Raw genomic sequence first — 20,803 nt, forward strand, 5'->3', positions numbered from 1 at the left:
AACCAGGCTGCCCAGAGCTATGGCTGAATTAGCATTCCTGGAGGCATTTAAGGATGTGTAGCTATGTTGCTTAGAGACATGGTTTAGGGGTAGGCTTGGCATTGCTGGGTTAACAGTTGGACTCAAGGGTATTAAAGGTATTTTCCAGTCTAAAAAAATCCACAATTCCCTGAATGATTAAACTTGACGAATTGCATTTATGTATAAAACCAACAGTATATACCAGTATACACTCAAGTGGAAACAGTATATATCTCCTTGAAATACATGCAACATTGGAAAAAAAATACCAGTAAGTGTTAGAATACTTTTGAACACAGATTTGGTTTTACTTATGAATTTACTGAAACTCAGCCATACAGCAAATAGTACTAACTTTCACTTAACCGAATATCATAAATAAAACAACCAGTTTTCTCTTCAAATAATAAGCAGGCAGAAAACAAGAAACATCATTTTTATAGAATCACACTAAGATTTCCTACTGATACTTGCTAATATTTTTTAATTTATTTTCAAGAGTCTGATCAATAATCTCTTATTTTTTTTTCCATAGAGAACTGCACTAAATTCCTCCTCATCTATGTGAAGACACAACTTCTGCAATATCACAAGTTTATTCTGACTCAGACCACATCTAATGTTTAAAATCCACATAGGGTCATCACATTTAAAAATTTGAAAAGAAAGATTCTGCTGCCCAATTATTCCACTCTGCACTGATGAGACCTCACCTTGAAAACTCTGTCCTGCACTAAGGTGACCTCACCTTGAGTGCTGGGGGCAGTTTTGGACACGACAGATAGTAAGCTATTGGAGTGAGGACAAATGAGGGCTGCAAAGATGGTGAAGGGCCTTGAGGGGAAGCCTTGTGAGGAGCAGCTGAGGGCACTTGGTCTGTTCAGCCTGGAGGAGACTGAGGGGAGACCTCACTGCAGTCACAGCTCCTTGTGAGGGGAGGAGGAGGGGCAGGCACTGATCTCTGCTCTGTGGTGACAGTGACAGGAACTGAGGGAATGGCCTGAAGCTGTGTCAGGGAAGGTTTAGGTTGGATATCAGGAAAAGATTCTTTACCCAGAGGGTGTTTGGGCACTGGAACAGCTCCCCAGGGAAGCAGTCACAGCACCAAGCCTGACAGAGCTCAAGAAGCTCTTGAACAACGCTCTCAGGAACATAGTGTGACTCTTGGAATTGTCCTGTGTTGGGACAGGAGTTGGACTTGATGATCCTTATGGGTCCTCTCCAACTCAAGATATTCAATGATTCTGTGATTCTGCAAAAATCTCTACTTTCTACTAGAAACAGGAAAATAAAATAGCAAGGCCTATAATAAAAAAATTATACAAGGGGAAAAACTATTCAGTTTATGGTATGAATCTCTTAAAAAAATTATATGCAATACATATCTGGCAAAAATAAATAGGTCCAAAAATCTTAGCAATAATAGGAAGAAAACCTGCAGTGACATTGTCTTTTGCTTATTTGCATTTATGATATGAATGTACCCTCCTCTGGATTTGTGAAATTGTTCCTCCTGTGACATTATGATTAAACACTGCTTCATGAACTCTGGTTTATACTGATCAAATCCATCATAAAGGCAGTGACAGCAGAGAAAACTGCAAGGTTCCCTGCCCTCTGGCCAGCACTCTTCTCTGTTCTCTTTACAGAACACCTGAATTATGCTGCAAGCTCTTCACTTGTTACCTTTCCAGTGAGCCTGAAACAGTGATAACAGCTATTAAATAAATGAAGAGTAAAATGCTGAGATAATTTCTGCATGCAAAAGGTCTGGCCAACCTGACAAGCTCTGTCTAAGCCATTCTTCCCCTGGATACAGAGATGAGACCAGTAATCAAACCCAGTATTTTCCCTGCAAGTTCTGTCTCATAACAATATTGGAAAATATAAGGAATGAAAAAAAAAATCTTTAAACAGGTTACTTCCTGCTGAAAACAAGGCAATAATGCAAAAAAAAAAAAAAAATTGCATAGAAGCTGAGTAATGACTGAAGATGTGACAAACAAGCACTTATTATTTTCTTGTACCGTAAATTAGCATTAAGCACTTGTAAATCTCATGTGTAAACCTTATCCTCACTTTTAACTTTATGGGTGATATTTTTAGAAACATATAGGGGCAAGTTTTAAAAGGGTAGTTAACCTTTTTTTCTGCATCCTGTTTCAAGGATTATCTATTAAACAAGTCAGAAATCTTAAAGAAATGACTGACACATAGACATGTGACTGACTGATATAGACCCTAAGGCTCATAAACCCAAGGGATTTTAGATAGTACCTGCTAAATTGAAAGCTATGTTTAAAAGATAGTGTAAAGAGTCTGTTACCTGTACTGTAGATCAAATCAATGCTGAAATATTCAGTGCTCAAGCCAACTGAAGCTGAGGATAGGAAGGACCAGGTTCTGGGGTTTGGCTACGGTGGTGCTTCTTAGAAGATTTTAGATATCCACCAAGTGCTGAACCATTGGTTTTTTCCTAACATACTTCAAGTCTATCCACACCTTTCTTGGGACAAATCATCTTGCTAATCTGCTTTAATCCTTTCACAATATACAGCAGGTGTAATAATCCCTGCCTTGCTTCTTGATGAGATCACACTTTAGGACTGAAGGTTTGTCTCTATTTACTTAAAAGTAGCATCACATTTTGGTGTAATGTTGTCTTTTCTAAAAAGCTCTAATCAAAATTCTTAATTCACATTTCCAGAATTTCAAAATATTACTTAATTAGACATTAGCACCCTTTCAAACAAAGATATTTTATTTTTTTTAACATTTCTGAGTTTATTGTCCATATGTCACGTTAAGCATTGAATATTCCAGCTTTACTTAATGAACGTCAGGAGAAAACTTCATCTTAAATGGGCTACAATACCATTTGAGGAGTTTACTTTGAAGATAGAAAAACCCTAATAAAGTAAAATTATTTTAGGGAGTGCACTTAAATGCTTTAAATTATGGAGACACCCTTGCAGTTTGCTTTTCTCATGCTATCTCAGCTATCAAATCAGCCCTAGTGGGGTGAATTTGCCACATGACACTTTGAAAATCTTTTAATTCTATCATAACTTACTATAAACTTTGTTATAGTTCAAGACTAAGTAAAAATTTCAATAAATAGAATTACATCCTCCCCCTTTAATGCCATCTTCGTGAAATCAGCAATTTACACACCTGGCTAATAATTTGGTCCTCCATTTATTTCTCTCTCTACAATAGGTCTTAAAAATATGAGTCTCCTGTTTAATATTACACCAAGTTGAGGTTATTAAATGAAATTCTAAAAATTTATTATGTAAATACTTGCAAGTTTCTATTTACTGTGATACCAACACGAAATCTATAGTATTGCTAAAGCAAAGTGAGAGTAATAAGTATCAGAAAATAATAATATTTTTAGAATATTCTATTTTTTTTCTAATATTTATATATGTGCAGTTCACTATGCAATCTGTGAATTTCTCAGATTTTTCTATTCTTTGCCTAGAAGCTATCAGCTGACATTTTCCCAGCAGAAAATGTACCCAAGTAATAATCTACAAGAGAAGATAAATGGTGAGAAACACATAAAAAGAACACCAACACTCATGTTCCAAGGCAAGGCAAATGAATGTGCTTTGTGAGGTAACAAAGAACTATAGGAGCATAAAATATTCGGCAGCACTTGCCTCCTTGTGCAGTAAATGTGGGTTTATGGCCTCATTACCAACTCCATCAGGCTGCACAGTGTCTGTACAAAGATATTTTATGCTGAATACTTGAAAAGTGAAAAAAAATGCACAGGGAAAAAAAGGAATATAGGCAAAAACTTCAAGGACATTTTTCAGGTATTATATACTATCAATAGTTGCAGACACTCCAGGAAAAATGGGGAAAAGTGTCTACACACAAACCTTGATATTTTTGATGCACAAGATGACAATTTCATGGTGAATAAACCTAATAGTTCTTCAAGGGAATTAAAAATAATTTGTAGAACAAACAAGGTAAGAGAAAAAGTGGAGATTTAGTTTTAGGATTTTATTAACACAGTGCCAGAATGTTGTCATTTGATGCACACTCTGTAAGGAGTACTTCCTGTCCAAAAAAAAAAAGCCCAAACCTGAATTAAATGAGAGAATAGTAATAATTTTATGTTGCTTTATTTATATATTTGTACTATGCAAGTAAAACATTCCAATGTTTATTTGCATGTGTCTATATCTTCAGCAGTGATAACAAATACATTGATTTGAATTCTATACTATGTGGAAAGAAAGTGTCTTGTATTTAGATATATTTAAAGCATATTCAGCTGTGGCTTAGAAAGAGTAATTGATTCTCTGTTTAATAAAGTTGTCTGAATCCCTTTTACTACGAAGAAATTGAGTGTAAATAAGGTTTTTTGTGTGTGTGGCATAATATGTCACAACACCAACGGGTACATTGTTCTGCTGAAAAGTATTGTAATTAAGAAACTATGAATAAAAACTCCTTGTTTTGTTCTGGTTAAAATTAAAAGTTAACATTTCAGCTGACCATTCTTTTATCAGTTTTTAAGCTCCGTTTAAGTGATGAATATTAGTAGGATTCTATATTTGAACACTGTATATATGTTTTTTTGCTTTCTGAAAGTACATAAAGTGAAAAGAAAGAAAAGATTAAAACTAAACCAGAAAAAATACATTGATGGCGATCAAAACAGCAACAACATGAAAGGACAAATCACATGGGAGGAAGGAAATCATGGAGGAATTGGAAGTGCATGAGCAGCTAATAAAATTCTCTGTTAAAAAAAAGCTGAAGGCAACAACCCAACACTCAGCAACAAATGAAGTATGTACATGGCAGTGACTGGATAATAAATGTCAATTATAAAACTGAAGCTGTACCTGTTTTTTTTTAATAGCTTTATTTTCCCACTTTTTTAAGTGGGAAAAACTATCTCTGGTAATTGGAAAACAAAAAGGCACTTATAAGTTAGACTTGAGTGGGAGGGGGTGCATTTTTTGAGTAAGGGGTTTTTTAAGCTATAAAATAAAAATTCAAAGAGGAATAGTCTGGTTTTGTTTTTCAAGATACAGGCCAAAATAATGGTGAAGTTTTCAGATATACAGTCTGGAAAAGTGTATGTATGAGAAAGGCAAACACTTTTGCTGCATTAAGTATTCAACTAAAAAGTCACAATAATGGATTTATATAATTCTGACCCAAGCAGATACAGAAGAAACCTACCACAGTGAAAATATTACATTTTGCTTTCTTTCGACAGGGTCCTCAATCTGGTATTAGAACATGAAGAAATGGATGCATTAAACTTTGAAAAAAGCATACATTTTTTATTCAGCAAAATCATTTTGATCACTTCCAAGGATTTGATCTTTGGTTTGTTTGTTGTTTGCTGACTTTTTTTGGACACTGAAACTTTTGTTTGCCTTGAGCATTGCTTTACCATCTAATACATTCCAACTGCTTGTCTGAATTATGGACTTGTTATAATATCACAGCAAATGTACTGTTAAATCCCCCTTTTCAGCTTTTCCATTCTTTCATGTGTATGCTTCTATAGTTGTTTTTTTTTCTCAGAAGTCTTACTGGTTTTTTTTCCCCCTAAACTGCCATTTCCAACTCAATATGTCATACTTAGATCCATATGAGTCTCATAAAATTCCCATCCTACAGCTAAATCTCAGTTGTGTGAATCTAGCTGATATCCTGAAAGCACATATGAGATATTGAAGACAGATAAGGCTCAGTAGTTAGTTTCCTTTGCTCAAAAACAGCATGGAAGAAAGGTCAAAGGGAAGGTAAATAGTAAGAAATAATAACTGTCAGCCTGTATTTGTGACAATGACCTTATGAGGCAAAAAACTTTAGTGTTTGGTGGTTTCTGGCACTTGATGTTACAAATCACTTGAGAAAAATAAAGCAAATGCCACAGGAAATAAACACCAGTGGCATCAAGACTGCTCCTCTGGTTAGCTTTTCTTGCCAACCAGGAAATACTTTCCTTGCATAGAAGGAAATTTGTGCTTGGATGCTTTTGTCATGAGTATTGATCCCATGCATCCATCTTCCATGACTACCCCTAGTTTGAAGAAAACAAGAGTCAAAATTTCTTGTAATCCATGCTCAAATGAGACATCTAAACTCAATATAGAAAGTGGCTTTGATTTGGGTTTATCAGTTCCATCAAAATTCTCAGAAATAAATGTATTAATGTCTGAGAGATTTTCTTCAACAGTTTAACTCCGGTATAACCCCAGTCTGAAGTGATGTTATTGCATTCCATATATATGGCCATTATAGGACCCTTCCCATTCAATCTGTGCAGGATATCCTTCATCCACAGTAGCACATTTTCTTCCACACCACCATGTATATACCAAACCTTACAGGGTGACATTTTGAAAGTCTATATCCCCTTTGGTTTTGATACAGTAAGAGCAAGCAAAGCCCAGTGCTGATTTAGTTGATCAGCCTCTAGTGGAGTGCTTTAGGAGGAGGTGAAGCCCTGTTCTGACTCTACTGACTATTCCACAGATGTACATCAAATATAAACAGAGTTCAGACATGCAGGACCCATACATGCAAATCAAATTCCATTCTAAGTGTCTTCAGTGTTAAAATGGGGTCTTTTGTTCCAGCTCTAACATCTTAATCACATGATGTTTTGAAAGGTAAAAATGTCAATTACTATACACAAAACACAAAACCCATCAAAAATATATGATTTTTAAAAGTAAACTGTGATTGCTTTTTTCACAATATTTTTTTTTATAACACGTGTATGTATATGGAGCTCTGTGTCACAATTTATGCACATGAATTCAAATTGAAGATGAACATATACTGTAGGGAATCAGTTAAACATAACATGATTTTTCCAGTAGGCTTATAAGAACCTTTTGCACAATATACCAAAATTTACAAACACCTTTGTTTCTTTTTGAAATGTATTTAATGCTATAAAACCAACACTACCCTGGAAGTCTTGTAAGAGATTTTAAGACATTGAAAATGAAAAATCTCATCCTTATAGTGCAACAAGAATTTTGTGATGTAAATGCTTTAGATATTTTTTGTTCCAAAATTGTAATCCTCAATTATAAAAAAAAATAAATAAGTACACAAGCCTATTTGAAGGCAAGAGGGAACCTAACCAGTAGCTGTTTAGTTCATTACTAGGACTTTAGTAATTTTAATTCTAAACTATGTGAATTCTTTTTCAATGATGTCATAGCCCCCTAAAATCAAAGATGCCATTCTGGCAAATAACAAAAAAAAAAAAAAAAAAAAAAAAAAAAAAAAAAATTTAAATTAGAACATGTACATTCACAGATGGCATAAAGCTTTAACACTGTATGAAGGAGATAAGAGAATACAAATCGCTGCTTTCATTTTCCATTTCCATGGGAAATATCTGTTTTAGAAAGATGTTACTGTATTTGTAGGATGCAGAAGGCATAGGATGTAAAAAATAGGCAATCCAAAACCACAATGACTGTCCTTCACTCTATTAAATCGATCCTAATATTTGTGAAATAGTAATTGAGTAATCACAAGCATGAAATGGTACACGGCCATGAATACACAAAAGTTTAGTGAAAGTAGTTCCTAGATCTACATATTTTTGGTCCTCAAGATGTCTGCAACTCAAAAGGGTGACACAGAGTGAGAGGATAAATTCTTCAGATAAAATTAACTTTTTTAGGATTATGGTAATAATCTCCTAGGGATGAGCTATCTGGTGCTAAGCAAGAGATTCTTCCCCAGCCAGAATATAGTTACACTGCAGGTTCTGTAGATGCTAAATCACCTTTTATGTGTGGCAGAATGATCTGATCAGCCAGTTGGAGGGACAGGAGCCTTGTCTATAATGAAAATTTGAAGAAATGAAATGTGCCCTGTTTAAGGGCATATTCTCAAAAATCCCACTCTAACATTAAGTCTCCTAATTGGACAAGATACAGTTTCTGAATTCATTGCAGAGCATTATATATACATAAGCTACTTATATGGAAGACAAGTGTCACTAACAGATCCTGTCTGAGCTACCACAAACTTTTGAAACAATCCATGAATCAGCAAGATAATCTCACTCAATCCCCCTGCATATTACCATATGCTACCTAGTAAGATTGCACTTTTAAAGCATATTGCAAGAATAAATTAAATAATCTAAAAATCAACTGTAACAGTATGTGAATTCCCTAGGTGTGAACTGGGCAAAGATTTTCTGAATAAAAATGTTGTTTTGAAGTTCCCCAGCTATGTGCTTTGAAAGGCAATAAATCAGAAATACCATTTTATACCAATATATTTTTATGCCAACATATTGAGGCATAATCCAACTTTATACAAATACCTGAGAGCTCAAACCCATAAAACTGTACGTGAAGTTTCCCACTCTCACTATAATTAATTTTAGTGTCTTCAGTTGTGTCAATTGTAGTGAATAACTTTTACTTTTTATAGAAAAAGGAAGTTGCTCGGCTCAAACAAATACTCAATATATCTGTGCTTTATACGGTGCAGAAAGTACAGCCTTCAATAAAAACTCCTGTAACTGGGACACAGTCTTTATTTACCAGGTCATTAAACTTGGCAATATTGCAGCCCATAGCACATCTACTATACCACAATCAGCAATCAGTCAGGAAAATATTGGGCAAAATTAGGCATCTGTGCTGAAGCAACAATGCCATAATGCAACAAATCTTGCCATCCAATAGACACACTGGGGCTGAAAAACTGAGCCCTTGCAATGTTACCATAAAACAGTGAAAACAGCAGGAAATCCAAGGCAGTAAGTATCCACAGTCTGGAGAAGGAATTGAAACAGCAAGGGGTAGAGGCATGGTTAGTACATAATCTAATGAGATTATACTAACAGTAAGGAAGGAGCAACGAGAACATCAGCACGTCCTCAAAAGAGTTCAAAGTAACTGATTCTAGAAAGCTGAGAAATTGCATAACAGAAGAGCTAAAACAATGAAGAGTTGTAAAAAATTACAGCATGCACTTGACACAGTCAGAAGAACACCATAAAGTTGTATTTGCAAGTAATGAAAGTCTAATAAATGACTCAGTAGGATGCTGATCAAAAGCTGCAATAAGTGGGATCCAGAGGAAACAAATAAATGGTTAAGGAAGAAATAAGCAGGAATACCTTTGAACAGGAGAAGACTAAAATTTAGATTTCTGTGTTGCTCAGAAAAAGACAAATAAATCTTAGAGAAACCTTTAACTTTAAATGATCTTGATACAGTTGGCTAAGACCTGAAACTATGCTACTGTCTCTGTAGGATGTTGAAATTTGTTTTCATTTTGAATTGGCACTAAAAATCTGCCCCCATGCCAGGACCAGAATGCAAATTTTAGAAATTTTTTCCATTAAAAAAAAAGTAAAATATTCCAGCTCATTATGGTTTTGGGATGGTTTTTTTGGGTGTTGTTTGTTTGATTTGTTGGGCTTTTTTTTCGTTGGTTTTTGTTTTCTGTGTGGTTTTTGGGGGGATTTTTTCTTGTGGAAGGAAACCTAGAAATCTCTTTTAATGCATTATCCTATTCAAAATTCACTGAATGTTATGTTAAGAGGAAACACTATCTTATCTTTAAAATTCTACTTGCAACCTAACCTGATAAAAGGCCACAAATTCACTTTTAGAGTAAGTCAAAAGTAATTTAAAATACAGAGTAACAGTATGTCATGAGCTGTCTGCTTCCTGGAAAAGAAAATCAACAGGACCCTAAGCAGTCTGATAAATATTTTCAAATCTGCAAGTCAAAAGAGTAGATTCCTCAAAGTAATTCTAAAATCAGACCTTCAGTACAAAGTTCAAATTTCAAGAGTTCTGTCATTCTCCAATTAAAGTCAAGGGTGAAAATCCGCAAAACTTTCAACATATCCTAAAATAATTTCATTGTTTTGAAAAGCTGAAAATTATTTTGGTAATTGATTTTTTTTTAAGTTCATAGATTTCAAAATGCTAGCAATTTCTTTTTTTATTAAAAAGAAGTAGTGTTCCATTCAATCAGGTAGTCTGTAAAGTAAAATGATTTTCTTTCACATCTTTTATTAACTGAAAGGGTAGGTATTAACTGCCAATGCAGTTATTTGGGAATAGAAATGCCAATAATGATAAAAATGATGTGGACTTTATGTGAAAGCAACCTAAAGATACTGTAAGCCCTAAATAAGTCTGATTTTAATACTTCATATTTACAGTCATCATAGTCCTAAAACAACTACAGCCTTTCCAAGAGATATCAAATTAAGAAAATTCTTCCTTGCTTGCACTGCTAGACAAATCCAAGTTCAATAAAAAGGTAACACATTCAATATTGCCCATCATGTCAAAAATGAAAGACTTAAAAGCTACACCTCTTTGTCTCATGCTGTGATTATCAGTGTCTGTTAGCATGTCTTTACCTTCCACAGAGTGGATATAACCAGTGTTAATTTTTTTCTGGGTAAAAGCTTCAAGTGTTTTCTCAGACTTCATCATTTTGAACATAACATAATTTATTTGTCTGGGTGTGCAATTCCTCCTGTAGCTGATGAACTAGCAACCTGCCCAAAGATCTCTACTTTCAAGTCCAAATTAATCCACACCAATCTCATCAAGTTCTGCACTACTAAAATTCTAAATTCACCGAGAAAGATACATTGTGCGGAATGAAGAGAACTTGTGCATTATTGTAGTAGATGGAGGTTTACTGAGTCCCCTAGAAAACACACTCTGGACAGTTTAACAGCATAGTCAGTACCATTTTTCTACTTAAAATTAAAATTAACCGAATAAAGAAAGCATGAAGATGCCAATACGCTCCTCTCTTTGCGGGAATTTTAACTTTCTTTAAAATACACATTTAATTTTTCTCTTACAAACATATACTGTGTTTTGCAAAATCAACAAGACAGCACACTACTGAATATAAATTTGAGTAGATTAATTTTTCATACATTTTCCATAATTTAAATGCTTTTCTATATTTAAAAATGCAAAGTAATTTAATAATTTCTATAAAATGCAATTATTTTAAAGTCAAAGTCCTTCTAGGAGAAATATTCACATCTAATACTATTTTAAATAAAATATAGCAGGTCAGTTTGGAACTGAAAACAGCTTTTTCTATTCTGCGAGGAGTCCAACTACAGTGAAATCTTTCTCAATATGGTAGTCTTGTACTTTTGCCCATTGTGGAGAGAGTCCCTGTAAGATCTATGTGTTGGATAAGTGGGTCCCAGCTATTCTAAATGAGCTACAGCTGCAAAGTCCTTAGTTGGGCAGCAGCTGTAGCTTGTGAAGGCAACTGGGATAAAAGGGGTGGGCCGAGAGCCCAGGATGAGCCCCTGTGGAAGCCATGAGGAACTGTGCTGCAGAGAGGAGCTGCATAATAGGACCAGCAAGAAGGTATGGACTTTAAGATGGGACTCCAGAAATATGAAATACAATAAGATGACAACAATAGCCCATTTTTCCTGAATACATATCTTTACTGAGCCAAACTGAATCCTCTTTAAGAAAAAAGTGAATTTAATTAACTTCACAAAGCAACAGTGTTTAAATCTCAAAAATATACTATGAAAGCATGAAGGAAATTTATCTTTTCTGCAGCTCAACATTTTCACTTAATTATGGTAAGATATTTTTTTTTCCCTTAACTACTTTAAAGAAGTCAAGAATACAGTCTTACAAAAAGCTGCACAGGAAATATATGGTTTGCAATTATGAAAGTACATATAGATCATACATTCCCTGCCATATAGCAAGTCATTTATTCAGCATTTCATTACACAGAAGCCCAATATAAGTAAAGTACTTCTTCAACTTCTCTTTTTTTTTTTTTTTTTTTTCCCTACAGGTAGGGTGTTTCCATCCTTTACTGATTTTACAGAAAAAACAGTAAAAATATTCTGTTATAACCACTATTTTATGCAATTACTAATTCATAGTTATGTATTAAGAATCATTACTGGAAAACAGTGGATTGTAAAGAAAATATGCAGGTAGTAAAATAACTAACAACTCTCAAAATACTTACCTGTAATGTACAGTTTTTATGACAAGAAATCTTATCTTAAGATTCAACAGTGATTAGGTATCAAGGTGCAACATGAAAAATTCACTATTAACTTAATTAGCAATGTGGAATTTTGATTACGATTTTCTGTACTTCATTAAAAATGTATTTAAAACTTGAAAATTTTTAGTAGACCTATTACTCTGAGTGGACATTTTCACACATGCTACTTTTCTCCTCTCTAGAGCCCAGTGTACTTTTGTAACAACTCTGCTCTGTTCCTTTTTGTGTTTAAATGAAAATACAGACTTGCATGTGTTCATGCATTTCTGCAAATATATATAAAATATTTTTCAGACAAATCCAAAATTCACTTGAGACAAGAGAAAAAGCATACCTTTTCTGGATCAGTTGTTGTAATGACCCACACACAGTGTGCGTTGTCTTCATATTGAACCGGGTAATTTGGTGATGTGATAATGCCACTCGGTCCACGTAAATTAGAACCACATGTTCTAGCTAAAATGATAACCAACAAACCAGATTGCCTTAGACTGGATGCTCTGTTTAAAATAAATATTATAAAATTGCCACAGCATTAGCAACAACTTGCCATGAAAGTATTCCAAAACAATCTGCCCTTAAAAATATTTCAGCCAGACAAAAAAAAAATAATGACAATTTACCTACAGGGGAAGAAATGAGCACTTTGCAATTTAATCACCCCAACATTTACAATATTTTATTCTTACTTTATGTAGATTAAATACTCAAAATTATCATATCAATACTCTGTTTGGAGAAAGATTTACCCTTTCCAAATAGATGGAGGGAGCCTTCTACCCATGAATGTAAGGGCCAGTATGTGCTTTCCTTCATGATTTCCCCATGACTTGGAGAAAGAAACTCATGTATCTCAATATTTATGTAACTGCATGTCCTTAACCTAAAGATGGCCTTCTGTGGTGTCTCAGATCTTTACACCTCAGGAAATATAATTAGAAAGAAAAAATATAAAATGGTTCAAGGCAGTATGCAGTCTGACTTTGGCAAAGCAGATTTAGTTCTGAAACCATCACAATCTCTCTGTCACATTCAGCAAACCCAGATAGTCAGCATTTAAAAATATATTACTTAACATACTCAGTTATCTCTTAAAGAGCATTAAGGATAGATTTTAGAAGATAATTCAAATTTCTGAAAATATTTAAGTAATTAGAAGTATTTAAAATATTTAGACATATCATTTCCAGTGACACAGATTTACAGAACTCAGAATATTTCAAAATGTCATTGTCATGCTTATGGTATTACAGTACTTTGTAAAAATGCTAAACAGAGAGTCTAGATCATAAAATTTCGAAGTATATACTTTGTAGAATTTCTTAGATACAAATCTCAGAATCTCAGAATCTATCCATATATATTCCATTACCTTTTAATAGAATGTAGTACCTTCAGTTACTTAAGTTTCAGTACAGGCAAGAGGAATGATTAGATTCTTTAAAAACTTGGTCATTCTTTTTCTGAGTATTGGAATAAAACACACAATATATCTCTGGTACTTTAGAAAATTTCAGTTTTCATCTCTCTCTGTGGCTGCCTCCATTCTAAAGCATGAAATATGGGTGTTTCTTTACTTCATGAACTGCTGGGAGGAAGCCTGATCTTCTCCATGAGTAGAAGTGTGATTGGTACAAGTAGGAAAAAACTAACTAGATGAAACTAACTATCAGATTTTCTATCCTAACATCATAATTTACTACCAAAACTTGGTTCTTTATTATGATATGAGAGACTAGACTTTGAGAACTTGTTATAATTCTATGACAAGGTAAATCAACTAGAAATCCATTTTCTGTCAAAATGTTTGCCTATGTCTATGAGTGTAACTAGATGATCTTTAAGTTCCCTTCTGTCATGTTTTAATTCTTACTACTTTTTTTTCTTTTAGTTACTATTAATAAAATTTTCTTTATACCCTTTTAAAGTTTTAAACTTACTTTACCTTTCTCCTAATCCTATCTCACAACAAAAAGTACACTAATAATTAGCCAACAGCAAACCTGCCACACTCATCAACACATTAATTTAAAAAATCTGAAAATTAGTAAAATCTCAAATTAACAAATCAAAACCACTACACTTTCCAACCCTAATCCACGATTCCATGAATCCAAAAGATTCCATGTTTATGACCAAAACTGTCTTAACAGCCACTCACCAATTTAAGTCTCAGATATCTCACATGGAAATCTTCTGTTACAATCCCAGTAGAAGTCTAAACAAACCCCTCATCTACACAGGAAATTCTACAAAAGCATCATTTAACAGTTATTAAAAAGGTGTCTGTACTTAACATGGAAAAAGAAAGTCACAGAGTCACTTAGGTTAGGAAAGAGGTTTAGGCTCACCGAGTGTCAGGCTTAACCTAACACTGTCCAGTCCATCACCAAACCATGTCCCTAAGTGTCACAAAAAGCTAATCACATTTAAGGATGCCACACTATGCTGCCTACTAACAATACAGAAAGCTTGACACTTTGCTGCTGTATTAAGCAATCTATATTCTTTTAATTGAGGGAATAACAAGGATGAAATAATGGGATCTGAAATACAGGGCATTTTCTTTCTAGTAACTGCTAGAAACACTATACCTCCAGGACCATAACTATCACACAATCTCTTACTTTATTTTCAATTCCTCCTGCCTAAGGTCTGCTACAGCGGACACTAATCCAGAGGTGAAACTTTGTAGCAATAAAAACCACCAGTCAGTCCCTCCTGTAGCTGTCCTCAAAGAAGAAAGACTAAGAAACATCTCCCTTGTAGAGAGATTTTTGATCCAAGCTGTTACTCCTTTACCTTTCTCCTATTCAAACTTCTAAGATAAGGCTAAAAGGATGGGCAGGGGAAAGGAGTAAAGCCAAGAAAGAAGACAACTGAAGTTGAGCCCAGAGGTCTGTTTAGGAAATGGAATTATTGCAAAAGATTGCACAAAAATGTTAGATAGCCTTGCATTCTGCCTACAGGAAGCAGGAATGGATTGCTGTAAGATTTTTGTGTGGAATTAAAGGAAACTGGGAGCATTCACATCAGCACCAAGCTAATGTAAGCAGCGTCTGGTGCCTCCCTGCCTGTGACCCTGGTGTGGTCCATTCTTTATTTTTTCCTATACACCTCAGATCTGATGTACTTTGGCAGCACTTATATATTTTTCTGGTTTTTTCTTACAGACAGTAGATCACAATGGAAAAACGTAGAAAATCTCACAAAGCCACTTCCCCTGTTCCTCCTTAAAAGTGGGGTGGGCAGGAATTTAAAGCAGGGGGGTCTAAATGCAAAAACATTTAGAAATATGTTAGAAGGTCAGGTTTTATGTAAAGTTGACCAAAACAGAAGAACAGAAAGGAATTTACTGAAAAATCAAGACTAGGTAAATATCTGTGACTGATAAAAACATAATATGATAGTGAGAATCTCATATTTAGTAATTAATTTAGAAAAAATTAACATAAACCTCACCAATCAGTTCTATTTAAAGTAAGTTTATCATGACAAAAAGAAAGACTAAGTGAAATTAAAGCTATTTAAGTGAAATTTGTTCCCTAAATTGATAGTTTTTCTACACATTTGATTGCATACTTCAAGCTACATAAAAATCTTTGTACATTTATAATCATATATACACATATACATGAGATATTTTTCCCTGTTTTAGTTTGCTTACTTTTGAATTTAATTGCAGCAAAAACTATAAATTACCCTTCCAAACTTCACAAAAAAATTCCAAAGAATTGCAGTTACCTCTGCAAATCGGCCTGTGGTCACTCCAGGCAGCCAGTGTATCTGTCACTCTCTGGCAAGTGATGCTCTTAGAACCTTGCAGTACATAATTGTCCTCACAGGAAAACTGTACACTTGCACCCACCCTAGGAGAAAAAGGGGAGAGAGAAGGAAGGAATTAAATATATTTTAATGTCAACATTCTCAAATAAATGTAAATATTGCCAAGTGACTATATTTCCAAATCCAAACAAAAAAATTCAGGTGCTCTATCAATATTATATTCATAAAAAAACAACTTATACTCTAGGGAAAAGGTCTATTATTCAGTTTGCCCACCTTTTAAGGAATACAAAAATTGTGACACTAAATTCTTTAACAGTATGAGTTCAATGAATATATGAATATATATTTTATCTAATAAAATATAAATCAATTTTTATATATCAATCAAAAATATATACAATTCTTTCAGGCAACAGAACTTAATGACTAATTTCAACATTGCTATATTCACTCTATTCACTCAAATGAGAGAATAAGCAATTTGGACATTTTTCAAAACATAAAACCAGGAAATATTAATTTTATTCAGTGGCAGAAATTCATTAACTATTCCTGACCCTGTTGAAATTTCCTCTAAAACATTTCATTAAACTATAAATTGTTTAGGACTGAAATTTGACTATTACACTTGTAACACTGAAACATATCCTTTTGGAATTACTTATGCTGCCCAATTGTTATGAAGATTTTCAAAAACTGTATACACTTATGGTCCATATCACAGACAGTTTTCTTAAACAGTATTTACATATCTGGCTCCATTTATTATTTGTGACATTCTTTGTTCCCCATCATAATCAACTGGTTCTGCTGCTTGTTTCCTTGCACTTTTAAAATTTGTATTTGATAGTCCTGTGTCATGAAGCAAGTGAACTCAACAAAGCAGATTTCTCAGTTTGGTCTCTGTGAGTTGTTGAGTCCTAAACATCAGGGGATCGCTGGATGGCACTCGGGAGGCTCAATGTTGAAACTGTGCTGGGAAGAACTGCATGAAATGACATTCACTATCACAAGCTCATTCCCACCCTTCACGGACAAGTATTTTCTTAGCTTCTCAGACAATCTCATGAGTGCTAACTGCATTGTTTATTGATATCATGTGGTTCTATTGTACTTTTTCATTCTGTCAGAAAACTTTATTAGGATTTTGTTTTGGTTAATTTTAAAGCTTTAGTACGATGCTTCGAATCTCAAAAAGCTTTAAAAACTGCTTTTCCTGTCACTTTGTTCTTGAGCTGTTAAATAAGAAAACTCAGAAAGGCAGGGAAAATATTGGCCTTTTTCTTCCATAATTTATGCAAAATGCGTAAAATTCTTGAAAAGTAATGTAAGTTTCTAAAATTGTCTTTATTTTATAGTTGTCATAATCTTCAGAACATTCTTAAAGCCCTCAGAAAAAGAGATCAAGCAGTTTTTGAAAAAAAAAATCTCAAATTAATAAAATTTAGTTTATTTTATTGGTAAAGAAAATATTACTCATTAATCTGACATTTTAATGCCATAAACACATTTTTTAATGGCATTTTTTCCTACTTTTTAGAATTAGGATCTCCGTGTTTCTTTTTCTTGGAAAAAAAACCCAAGCTGCTACCTAGCAGTGAAAAACAGAAATTGAGAAGTAAAGTATTTAAAAATCATATTGGATGAAGACCATGCCACAAGTGTAGTGATGCATTAAGCAACATGAAAACCAACATTTCCCTTAAGTTTGCTACCATCAAGGCACACAAGGAGAATTACAAAACTGTGCACATACAAAAATATAGAGTGAAATTATATCTGCAGTTACTGGCTGTCTCCGACAGCAATTTATAATTTAAAATACCTGAACATCCCCCTCACAAAGAAAAAACAAGATTGAGGTAGATGAACAGGAGGAATACAAATAATTTTATGTCTAATGCAGTAAAGTAAGGATTTTATATTTAGATTGGGTTTTGATCATTGTAGAAATACTTCTAAAGTTTTTATTAATGTATACATAAAACATTGCACACTCATGATGATTCAATTTGTTTCAATATTATTCTACAAATTTACTTCAGGGGGTTGGGGTATTTTTTCCTAAAGCTCTGGAAATAGTTTGTATATAAGGATCTAAGGGCAATTAATGTGAACTTGATATGTTTTACACAGTGAGTATAATCTTCTGAAATATCTGAACACAAACTAAAGGACACAAAATAATTATGCTAAATACAACATAATAAAAACAAAGAAGAAAAATGCAAAAAAATTCACATTAAAGAGCAAGGCACAAAGTACTCCAAAGCTCTTATGGATCTAAAGAAGCATCTCAGGAGAGGGGATGCATCTGGATCACAGTCTACAATCAAACTGTTCTCACATTGAAATTGCTGAGTCTCTCCATTGATTAATCTTGACAGTTTCCCATTTAAAAAGGGGACATCCTTTTGAAGATGTCTTATAGCTTATTTGATATGTGATTTAAAAGAAAATTCCTAGTTCATTTCATATCCACTAGTTAAGAATGAAAGGTTTTAATTGAGTTTGGGGAGTTTTGCTGGTTTTTTGTTTTGGTTTTTTTTTTTTTTTCTCATCTCTACCTCCATAGTCACTGAGCAAATCTGTGAGCACCATAAGTCTTGTGTTTTGCTTTGGTACTTCTCTCTGTAAACTTTGAACAAAAGGAAGAAATTTGCTTCCTCATTTTTCTTTTTCTATTTTAAATTTGAACTGTATCCAAAAATAATTTGTGGATTTGTAAAGAAGGCTAGAATTTGACTGGAAGAATATATTTAAAAAAAGAAAATACTAATATGAAAAATCTAATTTAATTTTCAAAATCTATTTTGGAAATTTAAAAGCCATTTGTTTTACAAGCGTTGGTGAAATTGTGGGAAATGACTGCATTTTCACATTACTACACATATCATATGATATTTAAGCAGAGCTGAAACAGTATTATTTAGATACATTTCAGATTTCATTTAAACAATCTGCTGGTTTGCAATCTCACATAAATATAAAATGTGATATTGACCTCAAAATTGTATTGATTGCATTCTCGTTACTCTAGCCAAGTCTGAATTGTCATTTCTCCCCAAAAATGTATCTAAATATCTATCTAAATATTTAAATATCTATCCAATGTATCTAAATATCTACCTAAAATGTATCTAAATAAATTAAAATCACTGAAAATTATCTCCGTACTTCCTGAAATGAACACAGTAGAAGCACAGCAGGAGGAGAGAAAGAAAAGGTTAAGATTTCAGTACCTCTTTGTTTGCTCTATTATATTAGAATGAATGCCATTATTATGCTGAAAATGGTGAAACCCTTTTCAAAGAACTTGTCATCACTGAATCAGTTGGGTCTCAGGCTGTCTGGAAAATAAACCCTCTGCCTTTCCATCAATCCCACTTATAACATGTCTTTCAGTAGACTGGAAAAGATTTTGAATAATGTGCATTTTCACATGTTTTAGTTCAGATTAATATTCACAGTTGTCATTCTCCTGACAAGAACAATAGCTCCTTCTGGTGTTTATACTTGCCATTTAAAAAAGAAAAAAAAACAACAAAACAAACATTGCCTTTCTTTACTCTTCAGAGTACTTTTATTACATTGGAGAAATGCAAGCAGCAGGAAATATTATTTCCCCTTCTCCTGTGGAAGAGCTTGATTTGTCATTTCAGAGAAACAAAAACCAAATTCCAGTCAAAATTTCTATATTAAATATCCTTCTTGATTTAGACAGTTAAGTTTAAGATAGATATGTTTTAAATAGATAGCAACAAACTTTAAAGTACACAAAAAACATTTGCTGTTGCATAATGAGTTTGTCAGATAATAAGTAATGTTTAGGTGGAAAACAAACTGTTATCATTTCTCTCAAATAATATTCAGAACTGGAGGCCCAAAACATGCACACAATTAATATGATCAAAGTACAGAACATGTTTTGTTTATGTTATATGATATTGCTTGTTGAGCACCTTATGCATTTGTTTATCCTCATGAACAGTAAGATACACTTGGTGAAATGAAAATATTATAAGAGGCTGGGATGAAAGAGGTAGGGGAACAGCCTTACTCTGTCAGTTCAGGAAGCACAAGCAATGCTCGTAAGTAAGCCCCAGGCATTTAAGATACCCTTAACTCACATTCAATCCTAAGAATCTATGCTCAAAACAGTTAACTGTGGTTTGCAAAGGTCTTTGGCATTAGACTCCCTTGGATATCTTAAAATGTACCTTGAGCTTTAAGGTTCTTTTGGGTTTTCCCTCTTTGCATTTTTATGCATTGCTGGGAAATTTGTGGTTGAGATCTTTGGACTCACGCTTCGGATCTTTGAGCCAGTTTCACCAAAACTACTTTAGTTTGCTTTCTCTTTCAATTTACAGTATACCCCCTAGAGGTGAAAAGAAGCAATTTTCTTCCTTACCCACTCAGAGCTTATCAGTGCTCTTGAACCTGCTGCTGTTTCTTAACAATTGTTCATATGCCACTGATTTGGACCACAATTAGATGAGAGTGTGTTTGGCCAACCGTGTATCATGAACACATAAAAGCTGTATGAAATGTATAGATTCATTTATGATTCACAGAATAAAGAAGATTGGAAGAGCACACCATCTACTCCATTTGAAGCAAACCCAGTTGGAAGAGAGGGCACAGAGACCTGCTCGGCTGAGTTCTGAATGCCTTCCTGCATGGAGATTCTACAAATTCTTTCACAAACTTCAATGTTTTACTATCCTCATAGTAAAAAGCTTGAAATGGACCTACCTGAAGTCAGAGCCTACCCTCTTCCCATTTTCAGGAATTCCAGGATCAGGACATGTATCAGATGCAATTGCATCCCCACCCTGGGTCACTGTAAAGTAAAGAAAAAACACATTAGACATCCAGCTCCAAAGATGATTCTTTACATTTCCCATACATAAACTTCCAT

At 33.9% G+C, this 20,803-nt stretch overlaps 1 protein-coding gene across 1 annotated transcript in view; it reads right to left on the bottom strand.

Moving 5' to 3' along the window:
- CSMD1 (CUB and Sushi multiple domains 1) overlaps positions 1 to 20,803 on the bottom strand; it is a 1,059,051-nt gene that overhangs the window by 306,515 nt on the left and 731,733 nt on the right. Inside the window, exons 8-10 of the mRNA XM_058802826.1 lie at positions 20,638 to 20,725; positions 15,838 to 15,962; positions 12,428 to 12,549 (exon numbers count right to left, since the gene is read on the bottom strand). Coding sequence (XP_058658809.1) covers positions 12,428 to 12,549; positions 15,838 to 15,962; positions 20,638 to 20,725 — 335 coding nt within the window. The remainder of the gene's footprint in view (positions 1 to 12,427; positions 12,550 to 15,837; positions 15,963 to 20,637; positions 20,726 to 20,803) is intronic.

The sequence above is a fragment of the Ammospiza caudacuta genome, chromosome 3 (assembly GCF_027887145.1).
Source record: "Ammospiza caudacuta isolate bAmmCau1 chromosome 3, bAmmCau1.pri, whole genome shotgun sequence".
In the NCBI taxonomy this organism is placed as follows: Eukaryota; Metazoa; Chordata; class Aves; order Passeriformes; family Passerellidae; genus Ammospiza; species Ammospiza caudacuta.